Here is a 14,760-nt window from a genome sequence, read left to right as displayed (position 1 = left end):
CTCCCCTGACATCTCAGATGCTCAGGTAAAAGCCGCCCTCTCCAAAGCAAAAAACACAGCATCAATGGGACCAGATGGTGTCCCGCGCTGCGTCCTACATGAACTCCAAGAAGAGATAAACCCAAACATAAATCTACTGTTCAGTCTCAGCCTTACTACAGGATATGTACCCAAAGAGTGGCGTACAGCAACAGTGGTCCCTCTCCACAAAGGTGGTGCCTCAACGGATCCTGGAAACTATCACCCCATAAGCCTGACTAGCTTGGTTTGCAAAGCTATGGAAAGGATCATTATGGACCCCATAAATAAAGATATTGGGGACATACAGACACTAGATCCTACCCAGTTCGGATTTGTTAAGGGAAGATCCTGCCTCTTAAACCTGGTTGATTTCTTTGAAACAGTCACCAAGGCCATTGACGAGGGGAAGGTCGCCCACACAGCCTACCTGGACCTCGCAAAAGCCTTCGATACAATACCCCACTCGGGCATTATAGATAAGCTCACCAGCTTAAATATAAACCCCTACATCACTAGATGGGTTGCAAACTAGATCAAGGACAGAACCCACATGGTTAGAATTGCTGGAGCCATGTCAGACTCCAAACCAGTTACAAGTGGCGTCCCACAAGGCTCAGTCCTGGGACCTCTCTTGTTCGGTATATATTTCTCAGGGGTACAGGCCAACATGGAAGGACTGTGGCTGACCAAGTTCGCAGATGACTGTAAACTAGGTGCCATAATCGACTCTACAGCTGACACAAGCATCCTACAAAAGGGCCTCATAGAAACAGACAACTGGTGCCAGAGCCATGGCCTCAAGCTAAACGCCAAAAAGTGTACAGTCATCCCCTTTGGCAAAAACAAAGTGCCCACAAATTACCACATAGGTGGTAATCCATTAAGTACAGAAGAAGTAATTAGGGACCTGGGGACCCAAGTTGATAGCAATCTCTCATTTGAAAACCACGTGGCCAAAGTGGTTAGAAAAACATTTTATGTAGCCCACCTAATCATAAAGGGATTCACATCTAGATCAGGGGAGGTCATCGTGCCTCTTTACTCATCCCTCATCAAGCCCATAATTGAGTACAATGCCTCTTTTGGGATGTACCTTACCAGACACCTGCAGCAACTGGAAAGACCCCAAAAGTACCTCACCAAGAGGATCAAAGGGCTCAAACAGATGCCATATGCTGCCCGGTTAAAGAAACTCCAGCTCTACTCAGTGGCATACCGCCTGCTCAGAGGCGATCTGTGCCTGACGTATAAAGCCATGTCCAACCCGGAATTAATGGACATGCTGCACCTCAGAAAATCCAAATCCCATCGAGCTACGCACTCGAGAGACTTGAACCTCAGCACTGAAATAAATAGGATATGCTGGTGGGACAGATTCATAACCCAGAGGCTCCCTTCACTCTGGAATAAAATCCCAGTCCAGGTTAGGCAGAATCCCTCACTGACTCTCTTCAAGAGGAATCTTGATGAGTGGATGGGAGATCGTAGGTTTACCCCGGGTATCACTTCTGTGTCACTGTTAGACAGAGGCACAATATACTAACCTCGAAAAAGGGCATAGCAAAATTCATTTAAAATGGGTGGCGGAAGCCAAACACACTCTGGCTAGGCTTATAAATGCCCTAGGGCAGATAGCCTAGTATGAACCTATGAACCTATAAAAACAAGCACCTGCTTAAAAGTGTTGGTAGCATACACAGAGTATAATGGTTACATTTTGACCTGTGCAAACCCACTCTTTATAAATTAGTTTACTGTACATAAAATCCATGTGAATAACATGTAGCTTTCTCAGTTATGAAAATGTGAATAACAAGCGACAATCTAGTAGCTTTCTGAGTTATGAAAATATGGATATCAAGTGACAATCTATCTCCACTATAGGGCATCCTAGATTACTTATACCTTGTTCTTTCTTATGTTACCTACTGTTAGCTGATAAGTTACTACTTTAAACTCATGCTTCTAGATTTGGATTTCCCACAGTCCTACTGGAAGATTATGATTTTTGCTAAGCAAATTTTATACTGATTAACTGTTCAGATTTTTGAACAAAGATTTCTCATTTTAGCAGTCTTTGCCCAAATGTTTCATGTTTTTAGATTGAGAGGTATGCATGCAAATATATACGGTTCTTGTTCTGGTTGGGTTCCCTGATCATTACAATGTGGTTATAAAAGGAATTGCTACTATCAAGAAAACACATACAAAAACTCAGTAAATTAATATTTAGCAAACTAGTATTCTTTCAAAGTGCCTCCTTAAAATAAAGTCAGTGTAATACACTCAATTGATCTGCATGTAATTAGCAGCACAACTTTTCTCTGAGACAGTTGTAGTAGCTCTGCACTGCTACGACAGTATTACTCATCCTGTCCTATACAGGGGTGGCTGGTGACTTCAAATTAAAGTGGGGCTGCAGGAGACAGCTGAATGGGTGGGGCCAGTGGGAAGGGGTGTGGCCAACTAGAAAAGGAGCAGAGCTATGCTCAAAACCACAACAACTGGAACTTAAATATGCTGCCCTGGGTGCCAAACCATCATTATGAGAGTCCTATCAAGACAAAATGAAGTGTAGAAGAAAAAAATATTTCAATGCATTGGCTACATGACAACTTACTTAATATCTAGATGGAAACACAAAGGTTGTGAGGCAAGAAAAAATAAATTGCTTTTTAACTACATTACTGGAATGCCAGTCAAAATCAAGTATAAAAAAAAACAAGCAGCACTCAGCTCAAACCACTTCTCCTTACACTGCAATTCTAATTATAACTTATATTCAGCTTTATAAAATTACCAAGTAACATGCTGAAAGTAACAATCTCTGTGAAACCCTCACTTGTAAAAATGTTTCTTATCCAAAAAAGACCTGCTGCCTGACAACCATCTACTTGTTTCATGGGGAACACATGATCAAAGTAGAAAATGAACAGCGAACAAGAAACAAGCTCAAGATAAATTGCTTAAAGGATTACTGCACAAGTTATGGACCACACATGATAGATTGGCATTTTCTTTAGTTTACGGGTAAAGCCTGCAAAGATAACTACAAGTCACCAACAAATGTAATGAGCTTCTGAAAATACTGTAATCCTGTCCTTTATTACAAATACTGTCATATGCATTTCAATACCTAAGGCTTATACGTTATCTGGTTATGTAAATATTCTCTGCATGGCAACAATAAAAAGGCTTTCAATGTTGGTAATTCTTTAACAGTATGCTTATTAAAGCTTACTTGCATCTTACAATCTCAGACAAGCTTACCTGATGGTCATTAAAGCATTGCTACTTAAACACAGAGCAACAGGGCACTGCAACAGCATGCATTTTCTGAATAATAAGAAGCATAAATCAACAGTATAAAAATATGACAGAAAACCAGAACATTCTGCAAAATCAAGGACAGATGAAAGGCCACGGTCGTACTTGTGGTCTACCTTGGATGGGGGAATACTCTGCACACTTACACTGCATAACTGCTCCTTGCCTTGCTTGGACACATCCAGAGCCACTACAATGGGGAGTGGGGTGCAACAAGTAGGTCACAGTTTGAAATGTCTCTGGCTGACAGTGATGGCTCTGACACTCATACCTCTCAACCTCAGAGCAAGAAATCTGGACAAAGCCATACACAGAAGTGGGACACAGGCCCAAAAATAAAGACAATTTTTAAATATTGCTCTTATGAACTTAGAAAGATAATAGAATAGTAGTAGGTCTTGCATTAGTATGAATTTTTGAAGGGTATGAAATCTGAAACTCAAATGTCTGCCATTATTTTCTAACTTCAATCTTTAATGATTTGCTACTAATTTGCCAGAAAACCACAATTTTATGAAAAACAGACCAAAAATGTAATGTAAAAATATAAAATTGCCACACAATACAGCTGGGAACCTGTCAAAGAAGGGACACCTTTTTAAAATTAGTACTGTTAACTTGAGCAGCTGACAAAATAAGAGCGTCTACATGCATTTCTGAAATAAATGTAATCTATAACTCTGATCATTACAGTTACTTATAATTGTAAACCCTCCACGTTTTCTTCCAAAATTGCCATTTTGCAGAGGGATTATTAGGGGGAGAGCAACATTTTGAGCCAAAATTGGGGACAGTTGAGAGGGTGGGATATTCCTAATTCTATAAAGCGATTTATTTGCACGTACCTCTCAACCTCTTAATGCAGGAAATCTGGACAAGGCCAGATATATTGGGGGAACATACAAACAGTACTAAAAATTGTTCTTGTATAAACTTAAGACAGTTGATAGAATAACAGGTCTTGCTTTGGCATGCATTTTTCTGAAGGTTATGACACCTGAAACTCAATGTCTGTCATTATTTAGTGACTTCATTCCTAAATGATTTGGCAGAAAACCACAACTTTTATGAGGAACAAACCAAAAATAAGAAGCAAAAATCTATTAATTCTGCAAAATTCTGGACAGTTGAGAGGTATAGTTCAGCCGGGGCTGTCTGAGTTTGCTGACCTTCCCCCCTCACAAAAAGATGGTCGAATGGAGCGTTCCCCCTGCAGCCATTCCAATGTCCCATTCCTTGGTTATTTCACCCCATTTGCCATAAACACTGTAATGTGCATACTGCTTTACTTCTGCGATGATATAGATTTCATTTGAAAGTTTTATTTTATATTTTATAGCATAAACCCTAATAGATATCTGCTAAACAAAGCAACGCAGTCTCACAATGAAAAGAGACTTAGCATTAAAACTTCTCTGCCCTTGAAACTCACATTCATTGAAACAGCACTGAAACCCACATTCAAAGAAAATACATTTTGCCAGTGGCAGATAAAGATTAATTTTGGGCTGTTTTCAAATCATAGGCCCCTTGAACACGAAACATACACATGCTCTTTGATACACCTTCCTGTCTTTTATATTCCTTGTACAATACAGTACAGTTGTTAGAGGGCATTTTAAATTTATTTTGAACATTTTTCCGGTAAACAATGAAACAAAATGCATGCACCAATAATGACAAAACTGCCCATTTCAGAACATTTCCATCATAAAAGTCTACTCAAACTTCTACAGTCCACCAGTATCAGTAAATATGCACGATCTCTGAAGAAGTAAAAGTCATCTAAATAATTCCACATTAAAGAAATCTTTTAACTAATGAAGAGGTTACTGCTAGCAAACAACTTAATATGTCATTGTTTCATCTACAAATAAAGTGCCTGTTGCCCTTGAGGAATAAATTGCCTATGTTGCATTATAAAAATGATAAGCTAGTAATATCGCAATAGGGAATGGATAGCAAACTGATAACAGGTTCATAGCTACTAGGTATCTTCGCCAAAGAGGACAGAGTACAGTATCAGCAATGCATCTACCTACTGTGGGAGTAGAACCCACAGCCTTCTGCATCAAAAGCAAGCACACTCCCTGTTGTGCTATTAATAATGTAAGCAAACTCAGCATAAGCAGCACTAAACTTTTGTTCCCCTGCAGCCCTCAGCTCCTTGTAAAATCTACTTAACACTCAGCTGTATCTCTGAACTTTGCAGCACAAGAAATCTGGAAAAAGCCAAAATTTATTTGGGGGGGGGGGGGACAAAAGCCCAAAAACCAGGGGCACATTTTAAACATTGCTTGTATAATGTTGGAAAGTTGCTAGAATAAAATGCTGTGTTACTACCATACATTTCACTGCCAAGTATTGAACCCAGGACCCTGTGCATAACAGTCAGAGCAACATACCACTATGCCAAATCATCTATTTTATGAAAGAAAGGAAGACAGAAACTTAAATGGCTACCATTTAGTGAATTCAGTTTTCACCATAGCTGTCAACATCTTAGCACAAAACACCTGAACAAAGCCAATAATGGGGGAATATAGCCCCCAAACATATTCAGTGAGCTCAGTTATCACCATAGCTCTCAGCATTGGCACAAAAAATCTGGATGAAGCCAATAATGGGGGAATACAATCCAAATATCCATTGAGGACACCAGAGCAAACCCACACAAACACAGGGAGGACATACAGACTCCACACAGAAGGCATCCCAGCCAAGAATCAAACAAGACAACCTGTAGCTGTCAAGCAACAATGCTACCACTCCATCAGTGCACTACTGGCTGTGTTAAGTAACAAAATACAGAAACCACAGATTTTATGAGGAAAAGAACAGAACAAATATGAGGCAAAAATCTGTAAATGCTTTACAAATGGTGGTGGGTAGGGAATTCAGGCTCTTGTCACTTGGGCCCAAGGTACAGGATTCAAGCCTTTTTCTCTACCCACCACCATGTAGCAACAGGGACATTACACACACACACACACACACACACACACACACACACACACACACACACACACACACACACACACACACACACACACACACACACACTACCTACAGATCCTGTCTCTGTCCTCCATAATGGCCTGTAGCAATCTTGTACTCTGCAGCAGCCCAGCTAAGTCCTCTGTAGCCTCCATAACAGCCTGCAGGTGATGCGGAAGGGCGAGTTTCCTGCCTTCCCTATCTGGACCACCTAACAGAGCAGTCTGGAGTTCAGGAATGTGGAAGGGCAGAGTTTCCTGCCTTCCCTATCTGGGCTGCCTAACACAGCAGTATGGAGTTCAGGAATGAAGCACACATGTGTGCATGGAGTTCTGGTCTGCCTAACACAGCTGTCAGGAACCAAGCACACATGCGCGGAGTCTGGGACTACTCGTGAATTTTTTTTTATGTTCTACAGTGGGGGGAATTTATTTTATTCATTTTATAGGTGGGGAGGCTGCAGTCCTATAGCACGAGCCGCCCCTGGTCCTATATCTGTTTAAGGGCTCCTCATTGTGTTCTAGCTATGGAAAAATAAAGCATGAATGGCAAACCATTACAGAAATCACAAAATAATCTGTAATGTCTACTCAAGGCTGAAACATTTTGCAGGTATGAGGGCTTCTCCTTCCAGCATTCCTCCCAACTTATGGAGCTATACCCCCACACCAAATAGTATCTTTGAGAGTACTCTGAGGTACCACTAATCTTGAGCCTAATATAACTAACCCTTTTATACTTTTAATCTTACACTTCTGAAGATTGCAAATGTGGCCCTTATAATTTCAACAGGAGTTCTTGATGAAGTTAAAGACAGAAGAGCCATTTTATAGCACCATAATTAATGAATCGGCAGAATAATCAAATACTCCAATAAGAAATAACTGTAAACGTACTGTAGCTGCAAATTCTTCTGCAACCTCATCCGGGTATCTGGCAACAGATTTTTTCCTCTCTGATGGTGAATACTCACTCTGCAAGAAAAGAACAGAAAAACTTAAAATCAAATATCTATCAATTCCCAAAATCTTTTTAGACCAGTCAATACTAGAGCTACATTAAATATTTGTTACTAGCTTTAAGTGCTCTCTACACACTTAAAAACTTAATTAATGAAACTGTCTTCTAGTACTGCAAAGGCAACAGAGACATGAAGTGCTTTGGTCACTAAGCTACTTGCAAAGTTCTTATCATGGGAGGTACTCAAATATAACGGCAGTTCCAGGATTTGAGTTTTTAATATGACTACATAACCCTCAGTAGAAACCTAAATTGACAAGTTTCAAATAACATTTAGGTTGGGACTAAACACAAAATGCATGTCTTGCATTGCACTGGTATGATTTGCAATATAAATTCTTACACACATCCATTTTTGCATAAAGATGTAAAACAGTGGTAATTTCTGTGAGAAATAAGATCTAGTAAGCTCCCTAGGTAGGTGGAAGGGTAATGTATGTTTGCTGCAGCCTTAAAAGGACAGTTTGCTGAAACAGGAAGCGAATAGTTACATAACAATGAATAAAACCCTTTACAAATATAATTACCTGAAATACATCCCTCCACCTCATCAAAGAAACATAAACCCTTATATACTCATGTACAGGGCAATCTTTCACCCAACTTTAAAATTCCTGCAGTAAGTTCATCTTTTCGGTAGCAGAAGGGCTACTACTCCACCCTGAGAAATATAGTCCCAAAGGACTCAGCAGAAGATGGGTAGCAAATGCAGTAGTCTACCACCTCCAAGATACACTGAAAAAAAACAATCAAAAGGGAAAGACTTACCTGAAACTCTACCCTCTTTTCCTTTCCAGAAAGCTGTGAACACACCCCTGCAATACCAGGTTACAATTCTTACTATACTTTTTGGCCACAAAACCAATACCGAAACACTAAAGGTGGAGGAGTGTCCATATTCACCAAGGATATTCACACATCCAGACTAGTTGCCCAACACAATGCATCTGAAATTCTCCAGGTGCAACTAACACTGGGTAAGACTCCAATCCAAATTGTAGCTTGCTACAGATCCCCCACCATGCTCCAAGATTCTCACTACACCTTTCTAAACATACTGGAAAATATTAAGATACAACCAAACATCCTAATACTGGGTGATTTCAACTACCCTGCCATTAACTGGGAAAACTACTTGGGTACCAACTCCTTTTCCCAATGGTTCTTGGAATTCATAAATTCCAACGCCCTGGATCAACTAATCCATTGTCCCACCAGGGGCTCCAATATCCTAGACCTGGTCATTACCAACATGGGAGATAGATGCTCCACACCAGTGGTCACCCCCTCATTGGTCAGGTCTGACCATAAGCAAATCACCCTTGACATCCACATCCCACCCCCACCCACCCAGTAAGGAAACCTGCTTAAAAAACTTCTCCAAAGCCAACTTCATGCTACTGAAATCAGAAGTGACAAACTTCATGACACCCACGCAGACGGGATCTGGAAGTTCGACTGCAGGATCCTACACTAAAGCACTGTACGAGCACATCCATTCGTGCATGAATCGTGCCATGCCAAATAGAACCAAGATGTTCTTCTCCAAAAAAAGGAAGCCAATCTGGTGGTCCCCTGCTATAAAGAAACTATACAACAGAAGGAAGAAACTGTTGCAGAAAAGAGGAAAATCCCAGGATGCAAAAAACTCCCTCACCAGCCTCAGTAAGAAGCTGAGATCCTTCATAAAATCCTCAAAACTAGTTACAAAAATAAAATTGCCAAAGATTCCAAAGACAACCACAAGACATTCTATAGTTATGTCAAGAATCTAAATGGCAATGCTCAGATCTGCTCTGAGCTACAACAGAATGTCATTAAATATACTGATCCTAAGGATATTGCTAATATCCTGGCAGATAGATTTAGTGCCAACTTCACCCCCCTCTCACCCCCTAAAGGGCCCATCTCAATACCAAAAGATTGCCAAATTCCGGTAATCACGGCCACACAGGTAGAAACCGCAATCTCAAGAGCTAAGAATACAGCATCCATGGGACCAGATGACATCCCAGGCTGTGTACTACATGAACTACAAAATGAACTGGCACCTCACCTAAGTGTCATGTTTAATCATAGCCTCACCTCAGGCTTCATGCCCACTGAGTGGCGCACAGCTACAGTTATCCCGCTCCACAAGGGAGGATCTGCCTTGGATCCCAGGAACTACCGTCCCATCAGTCTGACAAGCCTGATCTGCAAGGGCATGGAACGCATTATCATGGAACTTATAAACAAAGACATTGGCAACCTTCAAACACTGGACCCCACCCAGTTTGGATTTGTGAAGGGCCGATCTTGTCTCCTGAATCTGATTGACTTCTTCGAATCAGTCTCCAGAGCTGTGGACGAGGGTAAGGTGGTCCACACAGCCTATCTGGATCTTGCCAAGGCCTTCAACACTATCCCCCACTCTGGAATCATAGATAAACTTACTAAGCTGGGCATAAATCCCTACGTCACTCTATGGGTTGCTATCTGGCTTACGGACAGAACCCAGACTGTAAAAGTAGCCGACTCCAAATCCAGCTCCAGACAAGTGACAAGTGGAGTACCTCAGGGTTCAGTCCTGGGACCACTCTTGTTTGGCATCTACTTCTCTGAAGTACAGGCCAACACTAAGGGACTCTGGCTGACTCGGGTTGGGAGGGTGGCCTAATGGTTAACGTGTTTGCCTTACAAACACAAGGTGCAGGGTTTGAATCTCACAAGGGATAATTGGCTAGGCATAAAATGGCTCGCAAGAGCAGTTAGCTTAGTCCTAACCTATAAACCTATGAACCTAACAAAGTTTGCAGATGACTGCAAACTGGGAGCCATTATTGAATCACCAAATGATGTGGATATTCTACAAAAGGGCCATACAGAAACAGATGCCTGGTGCCAGAGCCATGGGCTCAAGCTTAATGCCAAGAAATGTATAGTTATCCCCTTTGGAAAAAAATAGATACCCATGAATTACCACATAGGTGGCAGGACACTAAACATCGAAAGTGTGATGAGAGACTTAGGGACACGGGTGGACAGTGGTCTCACTTTCAATAACCACATCGCCACAACAGTCAGGAAATCCTTCTATGTGGCACACCTCATTACTAAGGGCTTTTCATCCAGAAAAAAGGAGGTCATTGTCCCACTGTACTCATCCCTCATTAGACCCATTATAGAGTATAATGCCCCGTTTGGTATGTACCTCACAAGATATCTGCAACAGCTGGAAAGGCCACAGAAATACCTCACTAAAAGAATCACAGGCCTAAAGCAGATGCCATATGCTGACCGTCTAAAAAAACTCCAGCTATACTCTGTGGCATATCGTCTACTCAGAGGCGATCTCTGCTTAACATACAAGGCCATGTCAAACCCTGAGCTGTTGGACATGCTCCACTTAAAGAAATCCCTCAGAGCCACACGCTCCAGGGATCTAAACCTTGTCATCACAATGAAAAAAACATCCTGGAGGGATAGGTTCCTGACCCAGAGACTCCCAATACTCTGGAATAGACTGCCCATACATGTCAAGCACAGCGCCTCATTGGCCCTCTTCAATAGGAACCTTGATGATTGGATGGGATATAGGAAATTCACCCCGGGGATCATGTCAGTCACCCTGCTAGACAGGGGTCCAGAGAAGTAAATATTGTGGGAAGAAATATCCAGGGAATTGTTATGGCTAGGCTTGCATAGGCCCTAGGGCCGATAGCCTAGTACCAACCTATGAACATCTTAAGGGATGAGTTAATGTTCAACATCAGACCTATGCTCATATGGTACGCAATTAATTACACAACTATAAGCTACTATTCAAACACCATTTTGTAAACAATGTTTACTGAAGAGACACCTAATAAAATGCCAAAGACACAGGAGTTGTGACAGCTGGCTAAAAGTGATATGAGAGGGTGTAATGCAAGTTTACCCTTGCTGAGCGACAAAGTTAGGGAAATCCTATCAATTCATTATATGGTGTGTAACCTATAGTATTTACTCCTAAAACGAGTCTAATCATCAACAACTTTGTTTGGTAATCTAAATGCAAATACAGCATCTAGAGATCACAAAGACAGATGGAACTATAGCTTACTTTGTGACCTGTAAGTGCAGTAAAAAATACAGCTAACATTAAAAAATAAGAAAAAAAAAACATTTAAATGAACCCAACCCTCCCATGCTGTTCATTTGAACTTATTACATCCATAGTCAGCAATATCTAGTCTTCCTAAGCTAATTTTGAAATTAAACTTTACCTCTGATCTCCAGATATAAATAATTCAGTCCAGTATTTTATTAAAAAAAATGTACATACTGTGTTTCATTGGTGGTGTTCTTATCACCATGATGTTCTTGGATGCTTTCCCTGCTCCTATTAAATGCTATGCACCTCATCAGCCAATTGCACCTCTACTTCTCAATGCAATAAGTAAATATTGTCATGCAACTACAGCAGAGGTATGAATGTAAGTTCACCAGACAAGGTTTGTTCTGCAGTGGCATAAAGTAGCTATTTCAATTAGCATCACAGAAAAGAAGTAGAAGGAACCAAGATTACTGCAGGAAGGACACACCCAAAAGATATCAAATACTGGCAGGGAGATAGCACAAACAAGTATATAGTGTAGGTAACAGTGTATATGTATTTGTGTGCATGTCCCTGAATCAGAATAGCAACTGCATGGCATGCATGTTTGTTTGTTTGTTTGCCTGTGTGTAGTGTGCAATGCCTGACTGATATGCAGTGCAGGTACCAGAGAGACTGTGTTTGTCTATCTATGTGTCTGTAACCAATGTGATGTTAGTCTATTTAAATGTAATGTGTTTGAATCTAATCACTTTGATAAAGTCCTAATTGTATATTGGATGAAAGCGCTCAACCTGTATCATTAAATGATCTCGCTCTTTAGAAGAATATTTCAGCATGAATTGTTTTTGTGGTGATGTGTGTCTATGTGTATATGTCAGTAGTGTGTGTGTGTGTGTTTTAAGTGAGTGGTTGATAATTAGGAGAAACAGGATCATACTGCTAACCTTATAAAAAAGTCTTGAAAAAAAACCCCCAAAAAACAAAAACAAAGATACCTTGTATCAAAAAATATCTTGTATTGGTTTGTTGAGAAAAGAACAGTATGTACTTAGTGTAAGGACATTTTTCTGTTGTTGGTCATATGGATTTTCACATTATGGTTTGCATTTTACACCTGTCTTCTGTTTTTCCCTCATAATTCAAAAACAAAGTAAGGTAGTCAAAAGCTAATTTAACTATTGCTGCACTTCTGAAACTTTAACATTAAGCATTACTGCCATAAATAGGTACAGTGAAGTTGTTATATTAAAGCATTATACAGACACCTGAAACAAAGAAACCCATATGTTGCAGGACTGCTTCCTCACAGTTTAATCAGACACCAGGAGCAGCACTAAGGGAGGCAAGAAAGTACACACAGTTTATCTACAGAAGGCTAACATGTTACCAAACTGCTTTTACTTTTTCTTCAAAGATTTATAACAGAAGACATTTCAGGTTTTATTTATGTATGTTCTTATTATTACTTTCTTTTGCTAATTGACTTACTTATTCACTTTGTTTACCTTGCGTTTTTGTCACCACGAGGAAAGGTAACAAAAACTGACTTGGAATAATTTACTTTTCTGGCTACTCTATCTGAAATAAAGTTCAAGTGCATTACTGAGAACATTATTTGGCTATCATTATTAGCCATATAAGTTGTAGCTGGGTGAGGGAGTTTATAAGAATAACGTATATTTGTGTGAAGCAAGTTGGAATACTAGGGCTGCTGTTTATGTGAAACAAAGTGGCAAATATTTTTTTTATTACAAATACATAACCGCAAACATTACTGACAAACAACAGTACTGTATACAGTAAGTGGCTTTCTTTGGTACTCTGGACATGAATTTGCGTAAAAGCAACTGATTATCACCACACTGAGCAGTGCTGCCATCTCACATTGCTTGGATCTGTGGTTGAGCCCTTGGCTGCAGTTCCTCCTCCATGCAGTTTGCATGACCTTCTTGCCGCTGTGTAGAGTGTGGGGGTTGGGTACAAAGTGGTCATTATTTACTTAATTTTCTTCACACTCATACCTCAGAGGTGTGTATAAGATGCACACATCTTGAGTTATAGATTCCATTTTTTGTTCTGGACTTACTAACATTAGTGATATTTGCACATTAATGGTAGTATCTCAAGAATGGTAGCTGTGACAGTAGAGATCAACATACCACATTCGAGCCTGACTTATTTAGTACACGTGTTCAATGAAGAACACAGAATGAGATGTTGCAAATTATTAACCTACGCCAGCAGTTATCAACAACTCATGGAATGGACATCTCATGTTACAGCCACTTATTCTTTCCACTACTCAGTCAGCGTTATCCTTACCACAAAAAATGTGATGCATAAGATGCAGACACCCTGAGCTATAAACCTTTGTTTTTTTCCCTACTGTTAAAAAATATTAGTAATATCTGCATATTTAAAGAAGAAAATCAATAATTGTACCCTCAGTATTAGCTAGCAAGGTAGCATGTGAAAGTTGGCATAATATAGCATAGCCACACAGTAAAACCATTACTATGAGACGAACAGGCCTTGGGTAACAGAAACATTTGTAAAACGTTATGAAAATTCCATATCTGAACTGATAATGCAAACATTTTTAAACACCTTTATTGAATTATCACTTGCGACATAAGCAAATGTACATTTACACAAAGCATTGAGTATGACAGTGACATGATGAGGGAATCTATCAAAGCGAAGGGTGTCAAGACAAAAAAAATGATAGAAATGAAGTTGTGTCTGATTAAGAAAAACATTCAGAAATATAAGTGTATTGGGTATAATTTATTAATATTAACAATATTCTAATACTGAGATAATATTCCCTGGATGGTGTAAGCATGCACAGGATGGTAGTAAAAATAACATAAAAAGGAGGTGGTTAACATGTACAAAGCTTGAGTTATACAGCTTTCTACATAGTTATGAATATGAGCAACATTTGTCTATCACAAGTATTAAAGTATTAAAAGAACATTAGATGGCACAGTAGAATGTCAATGTTAGCATTATTTGTTATACACACAGTGAGACCATCACTGTGAGATATATGGGTCTTAAGTAATTGAAAATGTATCTGCAGAAGGTTATGAAAGTGGTGAAATACTTTCCATATTTTTATTAGTAATGCAGACATGGAGTGTCATAGTGTGTCATGTTTGGCACCAGTGCAAGCAGTGAGTGCTACATAACCTGTTTTAGTGTCATTTTATGTCTCATTTAAACACATCTGAAGATATAACTTGTTTTCTTTATGCACAGATTATTAATATTAGCACTACTCTAATACTGAAACTACTTTTTAAACAATG

The 14,760-nt window shown here is 39.8% G+C and overlaps 1 protein-coding gene across 2 annotated transcripts in view; it reads right to left on the bottom strand.

Moving 5' to 3' along the window:
• Window positions 1-14,760, bottom strand: part of LOC122813124 (phosphofurin acidic cluster sorting protein 1-like) — a 3,500,289-nt gene that overhangs the window by 2,064,820 nt on the left and 1,420,709 nt on the right. For both annotated transcript variants that reach the window (XM_044085266.1, XM_044085275.1), the window contains exon 11: window positions 7,242-7,319. In XM_044085266.1, coding sequence (XP_043941201.1) covers window positions 7,242-7,319 — 78 coding nt within the window. The remainder of the gene's footprint in view (window positions 1-7,241; window positions 7,320-14,760) is intronic.

This window comes from Protopterus annectens, chromosome 1.part1 (genome assembly GCF_019279795.1).
Source record: "Protopterus annectens isolate FY-2018-M chromosome 1.part1, PAN1.0, whole genome shotgun sequence".
NCBI classification, from domain to species: domain Eukaryota; kingdom Metazoa; phylum Chordata; order Ceratodontiformes; family Protopteridae; genus Protopterus; species Protopterus annectens.
This window is presented reverse-complemented; position numbering and strand designations above follow the sequence as displayed.